This window comes from Hippichthys cyanospilos, chromosome 16, assembly GCF_059441005.1.
Source record: "Hippichthys cyanospilos isolate Australia breed blue-spotted pipefish chromosome 16, RoL_Hcya_1.0, whole genome shotgun sequence".
NCBI classification, from domain to species: Eukaryota; Metazoa; Chordata; class Actinopteri; order Syngnathiformes; family Syngnathidae; genus Hippichthys; species Hippichthys cyanospilos.
This window is the reverse complement of record NC_142384.1, coordinates 17,362,915-17,381,739: the sequence shown is the minus strand read 5'-3', so window position 1 is coordinate 17,381,739 and position 18,825 is coordinate 17,362,915. Positions and strand designations below refer to the sequence as shown.

At 52.4% G+C, this 18,825-nt stretch overlaps 3 protein-coding genes across 9 annotated transcripts; 1 reads left to right on the top strand and 2 right to left on the bottom strand.

Moving 5' to 3' along the window:
* Nucleotides 1-142: 142 nt before the first annotated feature.
* Nucleotides 143-9,838, bottom strand: LOC148411066 (zinc finger protein 646). 5 transcript variants are annotated; one of them, XM_088437839.1, is made up of 5 exons: nucleotides 9,480-9,838; nucleotides 4,333-7,037; nucleotides 2,844-3,956; nucleotides 2,665-2,759; nucleotides 1,763-1,911 (listed from the first exon to the last, which is right to left on the bottom strand). In XM_088437839.1, exons 2-4 carry the CDS (start codon nucleotides 6,867-6,869, stop codon nucleotides 2,681-2,683), a joined length of 3,729 nt encoding a protein of 1,242 aa, XP_088293965.1. In that variant the 5' UTR covers nucleotides 6,870-7,037; nucleotides 9,480-9,838; the 3' UTR covers nucleotides 1,763-1,911; nucleotides 2,665-2,680. The 5 variants fall into 5 exon arrangements, with proteins under 5 accessions (XP_088293961.1, XP_088293962.1, XP_088293964.1 ...); XM_088437840.1 differs by having other exon boundaries at nucleotides 1,779-1,914; nucleotides 2,667-2,759; XM_088437835.1 differs by lacking the exon at nucleotides 2,665-2,759 and having other exon boundaries at nucleotides 143-1,911; nucleotides 9,480-9,834.
* Nucleotides 9,839-10,048: 210 nt separating this feature from the next.
* Nucleotides 10,049-13,080, top strand: thoc6 (THO complex 6). 2 transcript variants are annotated; one of them, XM_088437882.1, is made up of 13 exons: nucleotides 10,050-10,139; nucleotides 10,577-10,668; nucleotides 10,726-10,790; nucleotides 10,867-10,970; nucleotides 11,035-11,072; nucleotides 11,166-11,214; nucleotides 11,276-11,347; nucleotides 11,421-11,523; nucleotides 11,850-11,899; nucleotides 11,979-12,041; nucleotides 12,388-12,498; nucleotides 12,568-12,696; nucleotides 12,949-13,080. In XM_088437882.1, exons 1-13 carry the CDS (start codon nucleotides 10,125-10,127, stop codon nucleotides 13,027-13,029), a joined length of 972 nt encoding a protein of 323 aa, XP_088294008.1. In that variant the 5' UTR covers nucleotides 10,050-10,124; the 3' UTR covers nucleotides 13,030-13,080. The 2 variants fall into 2 exon arrangements, with proteins under 2 accessions (XP_088294007.1, XP_088294008.1); XM_088437881.1 differs by having other exon boundaries at nucleotides 10,049-10,139; nucleotides 12,388-12,696.
* On the bottom strand, nucleotides 12,152-18,778 carry med15 (mediator complex subunit 15). 2 transcript variants are annotated; one of them, XM_088437854.1, is made up of 18 exons: nucleotides 18,646-18,778; nucleotides 18,006-18,093; nucleotides 17,570-17,621; nucleotides 17,474-17,497; nucleotides 17,248-17,400; nucleotides 16,663-16,826; nucleotides 16,317-16,589; nucleotides 16,056-16,130; nucleotides 15,897-15,992; nucleotides 15,715-15,833; nucleotides 15,528-15,655; nucleotides 15,319-15,453; nucleotides 15,176-15,239; nucleotides 14,226-14,292; nucleotides 13,991-14,148; nucleotides 13,729-13,895; nucleotides 13,567-13,665; nucleotides 13,094-13,314 (listed from the first exon to the last, which is right to left on the bottom strand). In XM_088437854.1, the coding sequence occupies exons 1-18, from the start codon at nucleotides 18,711-18,713 to the stop codon at nucleotides 13,178-13,180; spliced, it is 2,067 nt and encodes a 688-aa protein (XP_088293980.1). In that variant the 5' UTR covers nucleotides 18,714-18,778; the 3' UTR covers nucleotides 13,094-13,177. The 2 variants fall into 2 exon arrangements, 1 of the variants encoding a protein (XP_088293980.1); XR_015868254.1 differs by lacking the exons at nucleotides 15,897-15,992; nucleotides 16,056-16,130; nucleotides 16,317-16,589; ... (4 more) ...; nucleotides 18,006-18,093; nucleotides 18,646-18,778 and adding exons at nucleotides 12,152-12,609; nucleotides 12,757-12,800; nucleotides 12,920-13,043 and having other exon boundaries at nucleotides 13,153-13,314; nucleotides 15,715-15,849.
* Between the last annotated feature and the right edge of the window lie 47 nt (nucleotides 18,779-18,825).

Sequence of the window (18,825 nt, the reverse complement as noted above, 5' to 3'; positions counted from 1 at the left end):
ATACAATTTAAAAAAGACGTGGCTTGAAAACGCAATTAAGCTACTTTGGCGTTTAATCGGTTAATTAAATGCGCAAAAGCTATTGTTTACATGTAAAAATGCTGAAATAACGCGGGGGAACGGACGGAGTACGCAAACTATGTTTGTGGAAGTCTTTTAATGTGTGTAAATGAAGTTTACAGTCGAGGTTGATGTCAAAACACGAAATACAAAATACAAAGTGACATGCGTAGACTGATCATACAAGTGTAAAAAGAAGCACAGTCAATATTAAAACAATAACGTTAAGGACGCGTGTTCTCAGTGACCAGTCACTCCACATCTTTTATTTTGTACTCCCCTTTCCTGTTCGTCTTTTCCCTCTTTGAATGACAGGTGACATTTTTCCACGGTTGTCGACGGGACGCCGATGCTCATGAAATGAACGACGTGCGTTTGTCGTCCTTTATTTTCAGTCCTCAGCAGTTAACAAATTATCAAAAGACATTAGAAAAGTCACGTGACCTCAAACTAAGCGTACAAACAGAGTCAAACGCGCTTGCTAACATCATGACGCTAACTAGCGCCGCAGCGTCCAGTCAATAAATACAGCTAAAGCTACGCTAGGAATACAAAGGTCCCTTGAGCACGGGGTCCAGGAGGATTATGGATCATCACAGCTCTAAAGACGTCTACACACTAGTGCTGCTGCTACTACACACACACGTACACGTGTACACATACGTGTCGTTGCACGCTGACTATTCTACACAATCGGGAGGCGGAGCTTCCTGGCAGACACGCCCATCGGCGATCCCGCTCGCGGCCGACGACCACATCGTCCGACGGCAGAGGCCGCGAGTGTTGGGGGGGCGGAGCGTACGCGGGGTCAAAGTCCTGCCCCCTTAAAGGCTGCGCCTCTACCACCCTGCCTTCGCTCCGCCCACCTGTCCCTTGAGGGCGTGTCGTGGAGGAAAGGAAGGGCGTGGCCCGGCGCGCGTATCCGCGTTCAGTTTTAGTCTGCGGCACACGCAACAAGTGCACTAAGTGAGGTCAGTTCAAACGAAGGCGCCGCCGCCCGGCACGCCGGCAAAGTTGGGCGGCGGGCCGGCAGCCCTGCGGGGCGGCGGCGGTGCCGGCGGCGCCCCAGAGTTGCCGGCCCAGTGGACCTTCATGTGGTGCCTGAGGTTGGACTTGGAGGAGAAGCGCTTGTCGCACTGAGAGCACGTGAAGGGTTTTTCCTTGGTGTGCATGCGGCGGTGGCAGATGAGCTGCGTGGACACCCGGAAGGACTTGCCGCAATCGGGGCACTGGTAGCGTTTGGGCTCGGTGTGGATGCGGCGGTGGTTCTTCAGGGACATGAGGTTGGGGAACTGCTTGTGGCAGGAGTTGCAGAAGAAGCTGCCGGTCTTGTGGCTGTTCTTGTGGTTGACCAGCGAGCTGGCGTGCCGGTAGGAGCGTCCGCACTGGTCGCACACGTGGGCCCTGGGCGCCGCCTGCCGCCCGCGGGCCAGGGCGGCGTCCTCCATGCCCCGCTCTCGCATCGAGGCGAGGTCCGGGCCCGAGCCCCAGCCGGGCCGGTGACGGTGCGGCGGCGGCTTCTGGGGCGCCTGTCCGTGGCTGATCTCCATGTGCAGTCGGAAGCTAGCTTGCGTGGGGAAGGCGCGGCGGCAGGAGGCGCAGGTCAGCTCCCGCTGCTTCTGGTGGACCCGCCGGTGGTTGTAGAGCTGCGAGGCCACCCGGAAGCTCTTGCCGCAGTCGTGGCAGCGGTGGCGCCGCATCTCCGAGTGGATGCGGCGGTGGTTCTTCAGGGCCAGGAGGTTGGAGTAGGTCTTGAGGCACACGGCGCAGTGGTAGATGCCCAGCGTGTGCGTGTTCTTGTGGTTGAGGAGGGAGCTGGCGTGCCGGTAGGAGCGTCCGCATTGGTCACACCTGCGCAAAGACGCAGCCTTTAGCCGCCGGGCGGAACTTTTCAGAAGCGCGCATCGCGCGGACCCTGCGGGGCTACGCCGCTTTCACGTCGGCGGCAACAGTATATGATCTGCAATCCGGCTCGGCCAAAAAGCAGGGGCCGGACGAGGTCCCCCCCCCCCCCCCCCTCTAACCTTGTCTACAGGTGGGCTGGTCTCGCGCGCTAGGGCTGTAGAACACAAGTCCGGGCTTAGACACATTTGATTGTTGTTTCCGACTTGACTCGGAGTCCGTGGGATTTGACCGAATACGTTTTTGCTAAGCCACGAGACTGCCCGTTTTTTGGCTGGAAATAAACCTACTTCTTTAAAAGAAATCTGAACTTCCAGGTTATCAAAACAGCCATCTGATAGGTTAGTCAGATTACGGGTTAAAAGGTTGTCTATTAAGAAGAAAAAAGAAGAAAAAAGAAGAAAAAAACATGGGTCAAGCTTCAGATTCCGTAAGAGAATCTTATACACACACGGCCCCGCGTCCCAACATTTACGGTCCCGACAAGCGCATTTTTTATGCCTCGCAATCACCCGGGCTCAGACTCGGCCTTTCGCGACTCGGACGGGACTCTGACTCGGACCTCCGCGACCCAAGCTGGACTCGGGCCGGATAAAGGCGGACTTGACTACAGCCCTATCGCGCACGCACACAAGGACACACAACAGCAGCAGCACAAAGACAGAGTGGATGCTAACTGAAAGCAAACGGGGGTGACTTAACTGGTCTCTCCACTAATTCAATTTGTCCAAACTTCGGAAAAATCCGAATTCCGGCACGCGAATGGTCCCAAGGAAGCCGGATTGGAGATCATATACCTGGAATAGACATGCGCAGAGCTAAATTCATGGCGACTATTTGGACAAGTTCCAAGATTGACAAAGAGAGCGAGGACGACTCACGTGTACCGACACTCGTCGCCCTCTCCGCCGGCGCCGGGCGTCTTCCTCCTGACGTCGGCGCCTACCTGGGAGTCCCCGCAGCGGTGGCGGGCCAGGCCGGAGCGGCCCTGGAAGCTCTTGCCGCAGGTGGGGCAGCCGAAGGGGGTGGCGCCCTCCTCGTGGACCTTCTGGTGGTTGCGCAAAAAGCGGGCCAGGCGGAAGGCTTTGCCGCACGTGTGGCAGATGTGTTTCTTTCGTTGCGTGTGGATGCGCATGTGGTTGCGCAGCGCCATGTAGTTGGTGTAAGGCTTGTCGCAGAAGTTGCAGCGGAAGTCGCCCGTCTTGTGCGTGTGCTTGTGGTTGAGCAGCGAGCTGGCGTGCTTGTAGGCGCAGCTGCACAGGTCGCAGGCGTAAGGCCTCTCGTCCGAGTCCGGGTCGGCCGAGCCGCGCTCCGCGCCGACGTTGGCCGAGCCGCCGGCCGACGAGGAGGAGGACGGCAGGTGCTGGGCGGGGCAATCGTGCGCCGCCAGCTGCTCGGCCGACTGGAAGCCCTCGCAGCAGCCGTCGCACTCAAAGTCCATCTGGGCGCCCGGACCCTGCGGGCCCTTGCACAGGCCGGCCGTGGTATGCGTGGCCAGCTGCCGCTGGGTGCGGAAGCCCTTGCCGCACTCCTGGCAGTTGTGCTTCTTCTGGGCGAAGTGGAGGCGCAGGTGGTTCTTCATGGCCAGCCGGTTGGGGTACGTGGAGTTGCACACGTTGCAGTGGTACTCGCCGATCTTGTGGAGGTTCTTGTGATTGGCCAGGCTGCCCGCGTGCCGGTACGTCTTGCCGCACTCCTCGCAGGCGAAGGGCCGCCGCCCGCTCTCGGCCGGGTCGAACTTCTGCGGCCGGGACGTCCCGGCCGACGAGTAGGGCTTCTTGAAGCCCTGGTGAGGGTATTTGACACCCATGGCGGGGCCCTTGGACGCCTCCCCTCGCACGCTCTGCATCTGAGACGGGCCGGGCTGCTGGAAGCGCGAGCCGTTGGGGCCCGTCCGGACCAGACCCTTGGCCCGGTGCTCCTCGTGGAGACGGAGGTGGTTGATCAGCTGCTTCTGGATCTTGAAGGCCTTTCCGCATTCTTCACACTTGTGCCTGCGGTTGCAAGGGACGCACGTCAGTTTTGTCTTCATTCGTCACTTAAGCGCAGTGCTCGGGATGGACCGATTATCAGACGGGCCAATTGTCAACAGCAAAATCTGGGATTTTTTTTTTTAACCTTTCGGATATTTTCGGCCAGGAAAATTGCAGCGTTTCATAAGAAATTGAATTTCCAACACAGCAAAACTGAAACGGCATCATTTAAATGCATATAAAAGTGTGGCAAGCATTGATCTTTTCGTTTCGAAATTGGTATCAGACAGTAGCTGTTGCCGAGATACCTGCTTCGCGACATAAGTGAATTATATCAGGACATTCCTAGTTGTAAGACTTTGCATGGATCCACAGGACAAGCGGACGGCGGCCGTACCTCTTGAGGTCAAAGTGAGTCCTCTGGTGGTTCTTGAGGGCCAGCAGGTTGTAGTAACGCTTCTGACACACCAGGCAGCGAAACACGCCCGTCTTGTGTGACTTTTTGTGGTTGAGGAGCGAGCACGGGTGTCTGTAGCCACGCCCGCACTGGTCACACTTGTGGGGTTTGTCGCTCTGGTCCACCATGGCCCGCCGCGCGTTGCCCGCCCCGTCGCGGCTTCCGCCCGCGACCCCGCCCCCGAGGCCGTCGCCTCCGGACATCCCTTTGGCGCCATTCAGACCCTGTTTGCTCATGGAGCCGGCCCGATTCTTGCCCGGACACAGATGGGTGATCAGGTGGTGGCGGTCGGCGAAGAACATGCCGCAATCCACGCAAATGTGACTGCGGCCATCCATCTTGTCGCCGCCGTTGGCGGGAGAGCCGCCGATGCCCTGTTGCTGTCCATCTGGTCTCTGGGGACCGTGGACCAGTTGGTGATTTAAAAGGTCCTGCTTCCTGGAGAAGCTCTGGCCACAGGTGGAGCAGATCATCCTCCAGTCCTGCTCCAGACCGGACGGTCCGGGACCGGAGGGGTTATTGGCGTGACTTCGCAGATGGCTGCGCAGGGCTCTGAGGCTGGCGTAATGGTTCCCGCACACGGAGCACTGGTAGATTTCTCCGTCGTCGTCGTCCTTTTCGGCGTTCCCCATCCTCTTGCCTCCGGTCTGGGAGTACTGCCGCTGACCGCTCCCCTCCTTCAGCGCGGCGGAGGGCATGGAGCCGCTGTTGGAAGCGTGGTAGTTCATGTTGCTGATGAATCCGTTGGACATGTTACTCTGCTGCTGAGGCGGCTGCTGACCGCGGCGGGGACACATGTGCGACTTGATGCCGGACACGTCGGCGTACATCTCGCCGCAGTCGGCGCACACGTGCCGGTCGGCCTGCCGGTGCGACGAGCCTCCGTCGAAGCGGTCGTGGAAATCCAGCGAGTCCAAAGCGCTGCCGTGCCCGCCGTCCGGTACAAAGTGAGCGGGGTCCGTCAGGTTCCCCGGCAGCGAGATGGGCGTGGTGGCGCCGCTGCTCTCCTGCACGTAGCTCTGCTGAGAGTCCAGCGTCAGCGGCTCCGGGGACAACCAGTCGTTTCCGTCGCCCAGAGGCTGGTTGGTCCGCCCCTTGTGACTTCGCAGGTGGCTGTGAAGCGCCGCCAAGTGGGGGTACTGCTTGCAGCAGACGGTGCACTGGTAGTGGCCCGTCTGATGGCAGCGTTTGTGGTTGACCAGGCTGCCGGCGTGCCGGTAGCTCTTGCCGCACTCGCCGCACTTGAAGCGGCGTTCGCCGTCATCCGGGGAGCCGGCCTGGGCCACCCGCCCTCCGGACGAAGTCGACACCGAACCCTGGGACCCGGAGCTTAACGTTTCGGAGTTGAGGATGGAGCTGTCCTGGCTGTGGGACGCGGGGTGAGGGTCGTGGGTCAGGTAGTGTACTTTGAGGGTCTCCAGGTCCGGATGCCCCGCTCCGCAGTACGCGCACGTATATATGGGATTGTTGACGGGCGGGCCCATGATGGGGTCGTAGGGACCCCTTTTATCACCGGGCAAGGGGGGCAAGGGTAGAGGGTCCCCAAGGGCCGGAGTGTACGCCGGCGATCGAACCGCGCTCAGATTGTGAGGCATGATGCCGGGAAAGGTCCGGGAAAGGCCGAGGGCCGGCGCGGCGGTGTTGTGCAGGAGAATGTGCTCCTGGAAGTCGGCCTTGTTGGGAAGAGCAATCTGGCACAGGTGGCAGAAGCAGGAGTTGGGGTTGTCACTCTGGCTGGCCTGAGAGCCGCCGCCACCGCCGCCGCCGCCGCCGCCGCCGCGCTCCGACTGGTGGAGGCCACCGCCGCCGCTACCGCCGCTCACCATGGACGCCGCAGGGCTCTTGAACTTGGAGTGAGTTCTTTCGTGGCTGTTGAGGGCGGCCAGGTTGCCGAATTGCTTGAAGCACACCGAGCACTTGAAGCTTCCTTGCTGGTGACACTTCTTGTGGTTTACCAAGCTACCGTGGTGCCGGTAGGTCCTGTCGCACTGGTCGCACTTGAACGGTCGATCCCAGGCGTCGTCCGACTCGGGGGAACTTTTGGCCCCTTCGTGGCCCTGCAGGGCGCTGTTGTTCAAGTGAGGGCGCCCAAAGCCGTCCGAGAGGTCCTGGCCAAGGCCGTAGTCCCTTTCGTGAGGAACTCCTTCCTCGGGCGCTTCCTCGCTCTCTTCTTCGGCGTGAGCGCTACTCGGCGACAGGGTGTGTATGCGAAGGTGATTCTTGAGGGCAACGGCGTTGGGCAGGGTACGGGTACAGACGGGACACTGGAAGGAGCCCACTTCGTGAGACTTTTTATGGTTGGCCAAACTAGCTGCGTGCTTGTAAATCCGTCCGCACTGTTCACACTCAAAACGTGCGCTTTCTCCTTGCTGGTAATGTGCTTTCATATGTTCTAGAAGACTTGGAGTACTGGGGCAGACCATATCACATTCTTTACAGGGGAAACCCTTGGCACGGCTCATATCATGCATTGCCATAGTACTCGGGCCACGCTTTTCAGGGGGGAGCCGCCGCGGTGCGACCGCCGGTGACCATCGGGACGCCTGGGAGGGGCTTTCGCTTGCGAGGGTCCTTTGTTGGTCAGTCCATCTTCTGCCCCATGGTCGATCTGGCCACGCCCCTGGCAAGTGGCACCTGAGGCGTTACTGCGGAGACAAGAGGGAAGGGGGGGCATAATGTACGCTTAGTAAAATGTGGACGCAATCGTGATACGTGTCTGATGGGGTAAATAACGTACACAAGGCCACCTAGGTAGCTACGTCGGTGGTTCTCCACCATTTCTTTCAGCCGCTAATCAGCGTAAAACATTTAGTAGTGAAAAAGAAGACTTAAAACGGAGTGCTATGGCAGTTGTTTGAAAATTGCAGCTGCAAAAAAAACAAAAAAATGGGGCCACTTTTACGCAATTTAACAAAAAGTTCTTGCATGTTACAATTAATTTGCTCCTAATTAGAAAAGAAAGGGCCGACAGAAAGGGTCAAACAATTAGCAAATAAAATAAAGTAATTAAGAGACCTCCCCTCAAAAAACAAACAAACAAACAAACAAAAACACATGGCAGCGATCACCACGTCATCAATGATGTCACATGTTCATGTGACTGACATAAACGGACAAGAACACACTGGGTGGACCGATGTTCAGCACTAAGGTCTGTGTGAGAATTTATTCCAACATTTTGAAAACAACATTTCTTGATATCCAATTGCATCATTCCACATGGGCTCAGGAATACGTCAGACTACAGTTGAGAGCTACGTCGACAAATGCAAGTTGAAACTCGACAAAGCCAAAGCCATATTCAGCATTCACAACACCGAGGCACGCCTATGGCTTCGTTGGGCCCTGAGCTCACACAAAATAGACTGACAAAAAGTGGAAAATTGTGCTGTGGTCTGACGAGTCCATAGTTCAAACTGTCCTTGGAAATTATGGACATTGAATATGTGAACATGCTGCAAGGAGTAACTGAAAACATTTAGTGATTTATAGGCAACAACAACGTAGCTGAGTTGTGCCAAAAGGAGTTGCTGTTGTTCAAAAAGAAACCAATTGGTTGTTCATTATTGGAAATACACTGTAGTAAGTATAACTGTAGCTTTTAATAGGTTGTGTACTGCAAAGTAGTGGCATCCAGGTCAATTCTTTGCACAACCTGATAGATCTTATTTGCTCTTATCTGCTCATCTTATCATTGCTTGTACGAATAAAGATTTACTTTGTTTGGAATGACAGAGCCACAGGATGAGTTCATCAAGACATTTAATTATATATATTTGAGCATAATGGTTATGTTCTGGTTTTTATGTATTATAAAGAGTAACTTGCATTCAACTGCTGTAAATGGTTAAGAGTACATAACCATAAAAAGAATGTGCAAATATCAGTCATTTGGCCGATTTAATTGGTGGGACGACTAATCGGCTGCGCCCCAATTAATAATACACACTTCTTTGATACAATTTTTAGTAGGCTACTCAATCACCCACTGACACTGAACACACCATTTATAATGTCACATCCTCCTGAGAGCCAGTCTTTTCATTTGTGACCACTGTTGTGTCCATTTTGCAAAACACGAGACAGTAGGAAGGCCATAATGTTCTCTATGGAGGACACTAGCACTTACAGGACTTACTAGGGTAGCGTCAATGAGTCCAAAGGTATAACAAAAACTGATGTCCACAAATAATTAGGCTGGAATTCCGGAGGACAATTTAAAAGTTTACAAACACACACACACACAGCAACATTGTGCTGCACACTGATGGGGAAACATATGATAACGCTGCCATAAACTTTGATGTCCTACAGCTCCGTGACTGTTTCTATGGCAACACGTCGGCAAACAGCAGTTTCAAGGAATAACAAGGTTTATTTAGCATGCACGTGTTGTTGTTTACATGATAAGTTGTCAATCACGAGCTTTGACTGACAGACAGAGATGGAGAGGAAGAGCGAAGCCGCGGGTGGGGGCCGCCTGACCTTGGCCCGACTCCAGTACGCATCTGTCGGACAAAGCCGAGCATCTTCCCCGCCGCACACTGCTCACTTTCGCCGAACGCGCTCCCCCATCATCGGCACAAACGAGCCTGCAGACGGTTCGGTTCTGTCCGCATCAAAAATGAAATGGACTTTCCGGCGGCGAGCCGTTGCGTCCTTCCCCGCACGCGACGCTGTCCCAAAGGAAGCCAGCGACGATCAAGCGGCGGGGGAAGAACATGTTTTGACTTTGAGCAAAATCGCCATTGTGCGTGTCAACTACAAACAGCCTGACAACGTTAGCTCGCCGGCTAGCTCGTTAGCCACCTGGCTAGTTAGCTCCGCTCCACAGAAAGCAAACGCACAAATAAACAAACACCCTGACGCTCACTCTGCGAATGCACACAGCCGCGAGACGCGCGCTGATATCCGCCATCGATTTGTTGCGGACCGAGCAGCCTCTGCCGGCCGGCAACCGTGTCAGCTCCTCCGCTAGCCACCGAGCTAGCCCCGCAGCTACACAAAGATGTCGACCCTCCGCGAACGGCCCCCATCGAGGAGAGGGGGTGGGTGAGGGGGGGCTGCTTTTCCAGCATCAAACTTACCCCTCTGCTGGCCTCCGCGTCCCGCTTGGCAAGGCGAGCTGCGTCGGCGTGCAGATGCGAAAACGAAACGTTGCGCCGTCAGCGAAGAGTCATGTTTAATTTGTTTGCCATCTGCCGCTTTTCTCTTTCGACTTTTGCCTCTTGGCTGTCGGCCGCCGCGTCGCTCGCCGCCGCTACGACAACGACGACGAGGGCGACGACGACACACTTCCTGCCGCGCGGCGCGTCATCATGCGCGCGGCGAGCGGACGACGAGCTGGAAAAGAAAAAAAAACGCACCGAATGATTTTTGTTGTGTAAATGGCGTTTGTGTTTTCATTTTCCACGCTTTAGGGAGAGGCCGAGCGGGAAAAAGAGCAGCGCCATGTTGGCTTCGTGACACGAGATTTTTTTTTTTTGTCTCCATTAAAGACTTTAGATGTGTTTTGCTTTCATTGTTGTTCTTTTTATGTGGTTGAAAATTAAAACCAGTATTCCTGATGAACAACACACACCTTTTAATGTCTAACTGTCAGCACGACAAATTAACAAGTACAACGAGAAGGTGCACTTTTGACTACGCGTCCCAGGATGCACTGTGAGATGGCGTCATATTCGTGCGCTTAAGCAGCGAATTAAGTCGCGCCGTGCAAACACGCAACAACAATGGGGCCCGTCGAGGTAAATTTCATTTATGCGTATTCAAAATACAAAAGATTTTTTTGGGTGCTCATACGTCAACATTTGTTCTCTGAAGGCTATCGTGTTTATATTTGTATCAGGTGGAGTGTAGGATGAGAGGTTTAGGGGTTTCACTGCTGCACATGTTAACGTCGTTTCTTTCCCATATTTATGAAAGATAAATGTAACTGGGAAACTATGAAAAAACTGCAAAATGTGGTGTCGAGTCGCTTCAAATGAAGAGTTTATTGGATGAAAAAAAAATCCTAACTTTTCGGGAAAACTTTTGCTACAACATATCTGCTCGCGCATTAACGTTATGCATGATTTTCTTGGAAGGAGCCGTCTACAGCGAGTACAAAATGCACCCAAATTAGACCAAGGATTTGATAACGTGGTGTTCGTGATATGTTAATGAACACGTGACGTGTCCACAGCTGCTGCACATGTCGGTGTTCTCTCAAAGTTTCTCACCGTGTGGACGCTTCCTGGCTGCGGGAAACAATTACGGGGAGATCGCCATTTTCAGGTGAGAGGTGGGAGGGTGCTGATGTGTGCGTTTTGACGATGGATCCTGTTGTGTCAGTTTGTGCGCAGCTCTCAGCCCAGATGCGTCGGAGGAGGGTCGCAAGCCCGTTTTAAAATTTTCGGGTGAGCAATGTCGAAACCATCTTGGTCGGGGCAAATGTCTGCCATCTGTCTTGACTGTGTATGTTGCGCTTCTCAGCTCACGAGGGTCCAGTGTTCTGTCTGGAGTCAATAGGCAGCCATCTGCTGAGCGCCGGGGACGGGTCGGTCAGCGCCTGGAATTGGTCCGAGCTCATCAAGAAGGTATTGTGACGTAACGGCAAAAGCGCAAAAGCCGGAGACTCGCTGTTGCCGTGTTTGCCTTCAGAACGCCAAAGCCGTGTGGACAAGGAGACCGGAATACAAGTCGGTATCGAGTCCAGTCTTTGCTCAGTTCGCCGCCCGCCGATGGTGAGCTTTCAGCAGGTCATGTAATGTGACTTCTCTTTCCTTGTTCAGAGCCAGCATGGAGATCCCAGAGATCAACGCCATGGTTGCCAACCCCCGAGTGAGTATGGAAAAGCCGCCATGAGTGTTTTGGCCACAAAATAAAGGTGTGTTCGTGTCAGGACAACAGCGTCGTGTTTGGCGGCGGTGACAACAACGTTCACGTCCTGGACTTGGAGCACGGTGTCTTTAAGGTGGGCCCAGGCTTGTGTGAGAACATCGCTAATCTGATGGCCAGTTTTGATATTTGTCCGTCTCTGTCCTCAGTCCGTCTTCCGGGGACACTCGGATTACGTCCACTGTCTGAGCGTAAGGGAGCGCGAGGGTGAGATTCTGTCGGGCAGCGAGGACGGCGCAGTCAGGATATGGGGTGAGCATCATTTGAGACATCGAGGACATCTTAGTGAGATTCAACACCAGAATTTTGACTTTTCCAGTTTGCAATAATTCTAACCTTCCCGCAATTTGTCATTTCCTGTTAAAAATATTCCCAGTTTCCCTAAAATCCCACTATCCTGGAATTCCCAAAATATCCACTTTTTACAAGTTGCCCCAGAAATTCCACTTTTTCCAAAGTCCGTATTTTCCAAAAAAAAACCCTCTTGTTCTACATTTCAATGATTCCAATCAATCCTTAGCATTCCAGTTCAGCCCAACTGTCATTTTGTGATGGTATCATTTTGTTGTGATGCGCAGACAGCAGAACGTCTCAGTGCGTCCACTGCGTGGAGGTGCACAAGTACCAAGTAAGACGCCACCATCATGTGACTGCAGCTAGTTGTTAGTGTGCCTTTTTTTTTTTTTTAAATTCCAATCTTTTGTCAGAAATGCGCCCGCCCTCAGTTTGGCAAGTGGATCAGCTGTTTGACCACCGACTCGGACTGGATGGTAAGAACACAAAAATGACAGTGCAGGTTTGGGGTGACTGTTACGGAGCGGGCGGTCAGAAATGGTTTAAAATGGCCTATATGCACCATCCGCAAAACTTTTACACCTAGTAGCGCTTCAAAAAAAATTTTCATCAGTAAGATGCCACTAGATGGTGGCAATGCGCTACTCCAACATAGTTCCTTGATGCAAAGCTATTTGCAAAGCCATTGTAGTTTCTTTTCACTAACACGGCGCTTAATTGCTCTAAAAATTGCTCGGCAAATGCCGAACAGCAAATATACAAGGGCTCACTGTACTTGCGGACCACCCTTTGGTCCTGGTTCTGATTGTGGTGCGGTGTCAGCTATGCGGCGGCGGTCCGTCCCTTTCCCTGTGGCACCTTCGCTCTTTGACGCCAACATCCGTCTTCGCTCTGAGCGGCTGCCAGAGACGAGCCAGCTTCTACCAGGACATGGTGGGTAAAAATCCGCTTGGGCCTAACTTGCTTTGCGCCGGCCGGCTTCAACGCGTCTCCGTGACCCAGATTCTGGCGGTGGGCCAAGGTCCAACTGTGTCCCACTGCCTGCTGGGGGGGCAGGTCAAGGCTCAGATCCCGTGCACGCCCAACAACATCAACAGCCTGGAGCTCAACACCAAAAGCAACGAACACCAAGTACGCACAATCCTCTTGTTTTGTTTCAGAATCGGGGATGGGAATCCATCATTGACTTACCGGTAGTTCCATTTCTTTAGAAAAATTATGCTTTCTATGGCCTCCTTCAAAAACAAACACCAAGGAAGTGTTTTAATGTAACATGAGGAAAAAAAAATATATATATATAATGTGTTTAAGTTTGACTTTGCATTGGGCGGAAAAAAAAACCCGGAGAACTTACTTGGGTTCTTTTGTTGTTGTGCGTTTCAGGTGTTGACAGTGGCAGGAAGTAGCCAGTTTGTGGACGTGTTCACCAACGTGTCCTACAGAGCCTTCTCGCTTCGCTTTTGATACACACGTTTTCCCTTTTTTTCGTGAGAATAAAATACAATTTTTGTAGAAGAGTCGCGTGGTATTCTGATGATGAAAAACAGTTTTATTATCTTAAAAAAAGAGGAGAAAGAAAACAGTTGCCATTTTAGCTGTTGGTGTGATGACATCACGCGGCGGACAAACAGGCCTGGCGGACGCTTTGCGCCCACGTGTGCAGGACCTCCGTCAGCGAGTGCTTGTCAGGAAGCTGCAGCAGCTTTGACGCCAGGGTGCTGTGCACCGCCTGCAGGAAGTGGTTGGCGCCTGCCAAAGAGGCCCACACACGTGTTTTGATTACAATGTCAAGCACCATTTTATAAAATAAATCCAGAAACGTTTTCAATCAATATAACAGCAAGGTTGTTGGTTGCATTTCCATTAGATTTAAAAATGTAGGTAGAATATTTAATTGAACCATAATTATATTCTTTTCAATCCTTCTTTTGTTTTGGCATCGATTTTAAGTCAACACCACCCACCGCCTACCATCGACCGTAATCGATTGACATTGCTCACCGTACTGGTCGGCGCTGTCGGCCCAGTAGGGGCTTTGGTCCGGATAGTCGGCAGGAACGCTGAGCTGCAGCGGGGGAACACTGGGAAGGTTTTTGTCCTCTGTGGCAGAAAGGTCAAATAAGAGCGAGGCTGGGGAGAAGGGGGGGCCGGGTCGTGTCTCACCAAGCTTGCACACGAGGTGCACGGCGCCATTGTTGCTGCAATAGGCCGGGTCTAGGTGCACCAGGAACTTGACGTCCAGCCGGGCCACCTCCCCCTGCAGGATGTTGGGGACAGTCTGACGCTCGTCCTCGTCTTGCTTTCTCTTCCGCGATGAAATCAACGGGCCGCTGAGTAGTCACAGAAAGGCACGCGAGCGGAAATTGGCAACTTGGGAGACATGCAAGAAGAAACTTTTGAGAGCCGTGTCCCACACGCAACTTACGTGATGGGGGGACCGTGAATGGCGGCCATGGCGGGGGCGAAGGTGCGGTGGAGCGAGTGGTTGAAGACGGGAGAGCGAAGGTTGGCCATGACGGCGTCCAGTAGCGGTTGACACAGATACTGCTGCTTAGTCGTCAGAGATGGCGGCGGGGGCGTCGGCTAGGCCAAAAGCGCATACCGGTGTGAATAGAACATGATTTGCGGGCTCCGATGGTATCATCGGGGTTGTGTTTTACCACGGCCATGTCGTTCTTCAGCTTCTCCAACGCGATCTCGCACTTCTGCAATGTCTTCAGAGGACACCTGTCGGTGGGAAAAAAAAAAAACAAAAACTTGGAACATCACCATGGTAACATTAGCTCATCGGCTGCCACTGATGGCTGTAGGTGTCAAAATTTAATTTTGACAAGGCCGGTAGTGGATAACTGAAGAGGTTAACTCATCATTGGCGGCTACAAAAATCAATTTTAACTGTGTTGATAGTGAATGAGCGAACTAGCTGTCACCATGGAGACAAAGACCACCAATGTGTCTGCATGGCAACATCACCTTGCTGACTTGCTAAAGAAACTTGGACGAACAGACTGTTTCCATGGTAACGTATTAGCTGTTGCCATGGTCATAAAATGATTATAAGACATCGATTAGCAAGCTGTCGTCATGGTTACGTGCACTTGCTGCCTGTTACCATGGTGAATGACTGAAGAAGCTGTCGCCATGACTACATGGACAAGAATGCTACTGCCACAGTAACAGACTCGCTTACTGTCATAGGACCATACTAGTTGTTGCTATGGTGACCTGGATCAGTTGTCACCATGGTGACAGAGCACAAACGTGTTTCCACAGTAACGTGGCCCAACTGTTACCTTGGTACCATCATCCAGACAACTTATTGTGGTAGAATCAATTTGGAGGCTGTTACCGTGATAACACCTACCTGATCATTCAAAATAGCCGACTGTTACAATGGCAACATGTAGTAGCAAGGTGTTACCGCGGTAACATATGGTGTAGGGCTGGGAAATTGTGGTCAAAATAAATGACTTCATTTTGATTTTATAGAACTCAAGATGAATAAATATGAATATTCAGTGATTTCAAGATGTAGTATTTATCCAACTACCAAAACTGGAACTTTTTTCAGTGACTTGCTTGCCAGATCTTAGCAAGGAGTGACCTTCACCTGGTGTTGGGGTCGGTGAGGATGTTGAGGAGACTCTTCATCTTGCTGAGATCCTTCTTTCGCTCTGATGAAAGAAGTTCGACGCTCACTCCAAGGGAAGTGCATCATTAGTTAAGCCCCTCCCACACACCCCATTCCCCAACCTTCATTCTTGTCAATCTTATTGATCATGCGGCGCAGAGGCTCGATGTATTTGGAAAGTTGTTTCAGTTTTTCCATGTACTGCTGGTCCTCCTGGGACGCCGCCCCCGCGGGACTCATCACAGAGTTTGGGTTTCCTGTTTGGGGGGGGGGGGGGGGACACATGCTTAGATGACGGTAACATGGAGTTTGTGTGAAGTTGCGTGTGTACCTGGAGTACTAAGTGGGCCGGGCGAGGGTACCCCATAGTTCTGGGGTGTCCTGGCAGTAGACGGACTCTGTGAGGGCTGAGGGGAGGGGCTGGGCTGGAATCCTCCCGGAGACGGCGTGGGGCCCGAGCTAAGACGGGAGGTGTACTAGGTTGAGACCATTAAGGGATCAAGGTCACAAACTCATACCTGGCCGAGTTGGGTTGCGAGGTGGGGGGCTGAGGTGAGGGCTGGGGGGGCGGAGGCATGGACTGGGGGGTCTGAACCTGCACGGGCGAGGGCGATGACATCATCGCATGCTGCTGCACCTGCCAGGACAAACCCACCAGATGACTGACAAGTCTTAAAAGGTCACAGGTGAAAGGTCATACCTGCTGAGTTACGGCGGCAGCGTTGGGGGTCGGGATGGACGGGGCCAGGGGGGGGCGCGGCAGCCGAGCCGGGATCTGCATGTTGGGACGCACCAGCTGGACGGAAGAGGACACGTGATTGACAGCAGAGGTGATTCCCACGTGGAAGCCGTCACAAACCTGTCCTGAAGCGGCCGCCATTTGCGCCTGAACAGCCGCCGCCTGCTGCTGCTGTTGCTGCAGTGCCGCTCGGGCCTGCAAACATATGAAAATCGGAACAGTTGAGGGGGCTTGGGGGCATAAAAACTTTTTAACAACAAGTTAGGAAAATATTGCATATTTAAAATACATAATAGAAACTACTACTAATACTAGATTCGGGGTTTCTCTTGGAGGAGTTATGTGGTGTGGGCAGGGTTTAGATGCGCAGCTGATCTTCACCTGGAAGGCCTGCTGCATCTTGAGTTGGTGCTGCTGCTGACTCAGCGAGTTGATGGGGACGTGCTGGGCGGGCGCCATCTGTCCGGCCAGCGACTGCGGCACCATGGCGGCCTGTTGCTGCTGCTGCTGTAGAAGCGGCTGCATGGGGCCCGGCTGCGCCTGCGCCTGCTGCTGGACCATGTGCTGGATGGACTGTGCCTGCGCCTGTGCGTGCTGCTGCTGTTGCATCTGTAGCTGCACCATCTGCTGCTGCTGCATCCTGGACTGGTGTATCTGCGCACACAGGAAATTGTGGCGGCTCAACGGCGGCAATGAACGGGTACAGGGTTGTCGGTGGCGGCCGTACCTGGTTCTGCTGCTGCTGGTTCTGCTGCTGTTGGTTCTGGTGCATCTGCTGCTGCTGGGCTCGCATCTGCTGCTGAACCTGGAACTGCTGCTGTTGCTGCTGGAACTGCTGGAATTGCAAGTTCTGCTGCTGTTGTTGCATGGTCAACTGGGCCGGACCCCCCACTGAAGACCAAAATAGGGACAATGAGGGCGCCTTCATCGAGATGAAGTGTTTAGTGCTCGCTTTGGGGTTCCTGGGTCCTCTGCTGACCCTCGTATGTCTGGAGTACCACAAGGTTCCATCCTTGGGCCTTACGTGATTTTCTTTGTCATCAGGCAATCCTCCAAAAACATTGCAAATCATTTCTTTTTGTCACGAAAATTGAAATGCATGTAAAAAACAATTTATTGAGTGTCTTGAGTAGGCATACACTGATTATCGGTATTACTAATTAGAAGAATAAAATTTCAGTAGCTTAAAGCTACTGTTTGTTTTTCCCACCCTCTTGATTCCAACATGTCCCAAAAGCAGGAAAAGACATGCCACACCTAGGCAAAGTCACATGACTCCACAGGCGAGCGCACACAGAGGAAAGGCACTCACAAGGTTGCGGGTTTCCAGACACCCCCATAGGATGCTGGCCCATGGGCATTGGCGCCATAGGCCCCATCGAGGCACCGGTGGGGCGGGGCCCCATGCCTATGGCGCCTGGACCCCCTCCGACGCCCGTCAGGTTAGTCAAAGCATTGATGGGATCTGGCGAAGACAAAAGAAATGGCGTTACATACGCCAGCCACGTACGCTGGCACAATCTCTCTCGTGCACTCACCTGGCCCTCCCATGGTCTTCTTGTCTGTCAAAGAGAAACACGGTAGAGGTCAGGGGTCATGAGGCGAGAGAACGGAAGTACAAAGGGTCAACTCACGGATGTCGCGGTAATGGATGATGAGCCTGGCCACCAGAGATAGATACTCTTCCTGCAAAGACATGACACCCAACATTTTCACTTTCCCCTAAAATGCCACGCTCTTGATACTGGTACCGGTACTAAAGAAAGGTGGAATTGAACACAACATGCAAGAAACTACTTGTTTAACTGGCCACTTAAGATCATTTGGCAAGCCTTGCTGTGTTCGTTAAGATCTTTAAAATAGTATTTGGGAGGATGATGTCATTTTTATTTTGCAAGAATTTGCCCCAAAAGCACCAATTTAAGGATATACCCCCCTCCCTTTCAACCTGTTGGTCCTTTTCAAGAGATTTTATCTACGATAAAAATGACTCCCTTTGTTGTGTTTTGTTGTTACCGTTCATCAATATTGTCTTCTACATATAAACATTTCAGCTTTACACTGACTTACTCTTGACTTGGCTTTGATGTAAACGTGGTTCTCCATGTCCGTGCTGGACTTATTAGGTCCGCTTCCCGCCTTCCTCATGGCCTCCTCGCTGAAAAACACAAACACATGATTAAAATTCTATCATTTTTCCATTCATTCTTTCTGCATCATGCTCCACAGAATCTCGATCTGTTTATAAACCCTCAGTACAGCTGATTTGTTTGGCTTTCTCCTGGCTTTAAGGAATGGTTTAGGTCCAGTTTCTAGAAATCAAGCAAATACTAATTTCCGAATCCTCGTTGGCAATAAAGCAGTTTTTTATCAACATTTGATGGAACTGTATGGGTCCAAATGTTACCCGGATTCGAACCACTGAACTGCGAGCCAAAGTTGACAACCACTAAGTAACTTTTCAAAATAAACACCTACATGCACACACGTATACAGTTTACAGTTTCTGGTGGCAGATACACTGACAAAGTCTTCGAATATCTCCGTCGAAGTTTTAATTAATGCCAACAAATTATATTAAACACGAATCAAGTAGTATTACCTTCTACGCCGTGCGTTTGTTTGAGCTAAGCTAGCAGGCTAAAGCTAAATGACGCTAATAGAAATTAAGTTTAATAACGTAAAAAGAGAGACAACGGTTAAATCTCACATCTGAGCGACGACTTTCTGTCTGAACTGAGGACTTCTCCAGTCGCTGTCGGGTCCCGGAACATCCATGGCGACGGTGGACCTAACAACTAGCTGGTTGGAGATGTGAAATGCTAAAAACGAAGTCTCCTCGTTTTTCTTCTTCTAATCTGCGTCACATTATAGTAAGCACGTGACCGCC

Excerpts from the sequence above, each read along its gene's own strand:
- LOC148411066 (XM_088437835.1), bottom strand. The coding sequence starts at position 6,869 with ATGGCAATGCATGATATGAGCCGTGCCAAGGGTTTCCCCTGTAAAGAA. Across the intron at positions 3,957-4,332 it reads ACTCACTTTGACCTCAAGAG|GCACAAGTGTGAAGAATGCG; the intron begins GTACGGCCGCCG and ends TTGCAACCGCAG. Across the intron at positions 1,912-2,843 it reads GGCGACGAGTGTCGGTACAC|GTGTGACCAATGCGGACGCT; the intron begins GTGAGTCGTCCT and ends GTCTTTGCGCAG.
- med15 (XM_088437854.1), bottom strand. The coding sequence starts at position 18,713 with ATGGATGTTCCGGGACCCGACAGCGACTGGAGAAGTCCTCAGTTCAGA. Across the intron at positions 15,656-15,714 it reads TCGCAACCCAACTCGGCCAG|CTCGGGCCCCACGCCGTCTC; the intron begins GTATGAGTTTGT and ends CTCCCGTCTTAG. Across the intron at positions 15,240-15,318 it reads TAAGATTGACAAGAATGAAG|AGCGAAAGAAGGATCTCAGC; the intron begins GTTGGGGAATGG and ends TTCTTTCATCAG.
- thoc6 (XM_088437881.1), top strand. Across the intron at positions 11,215-11,275 it reads CCATGGTTGCCAACCCCCGA|GACAACAGCGTCGTGTTTGG; the intron begins GTGAGTATGGAA and ends TGTTCGTGTCAG. Across the intron at positions 11,348-11,420 it reads TGGAGCACGGTGTCTTTAAG|TCCGTCTTCCGGGGACACTC; the intron begins GTGGGCCCAGGC and ends CTCTGTCCTCAG.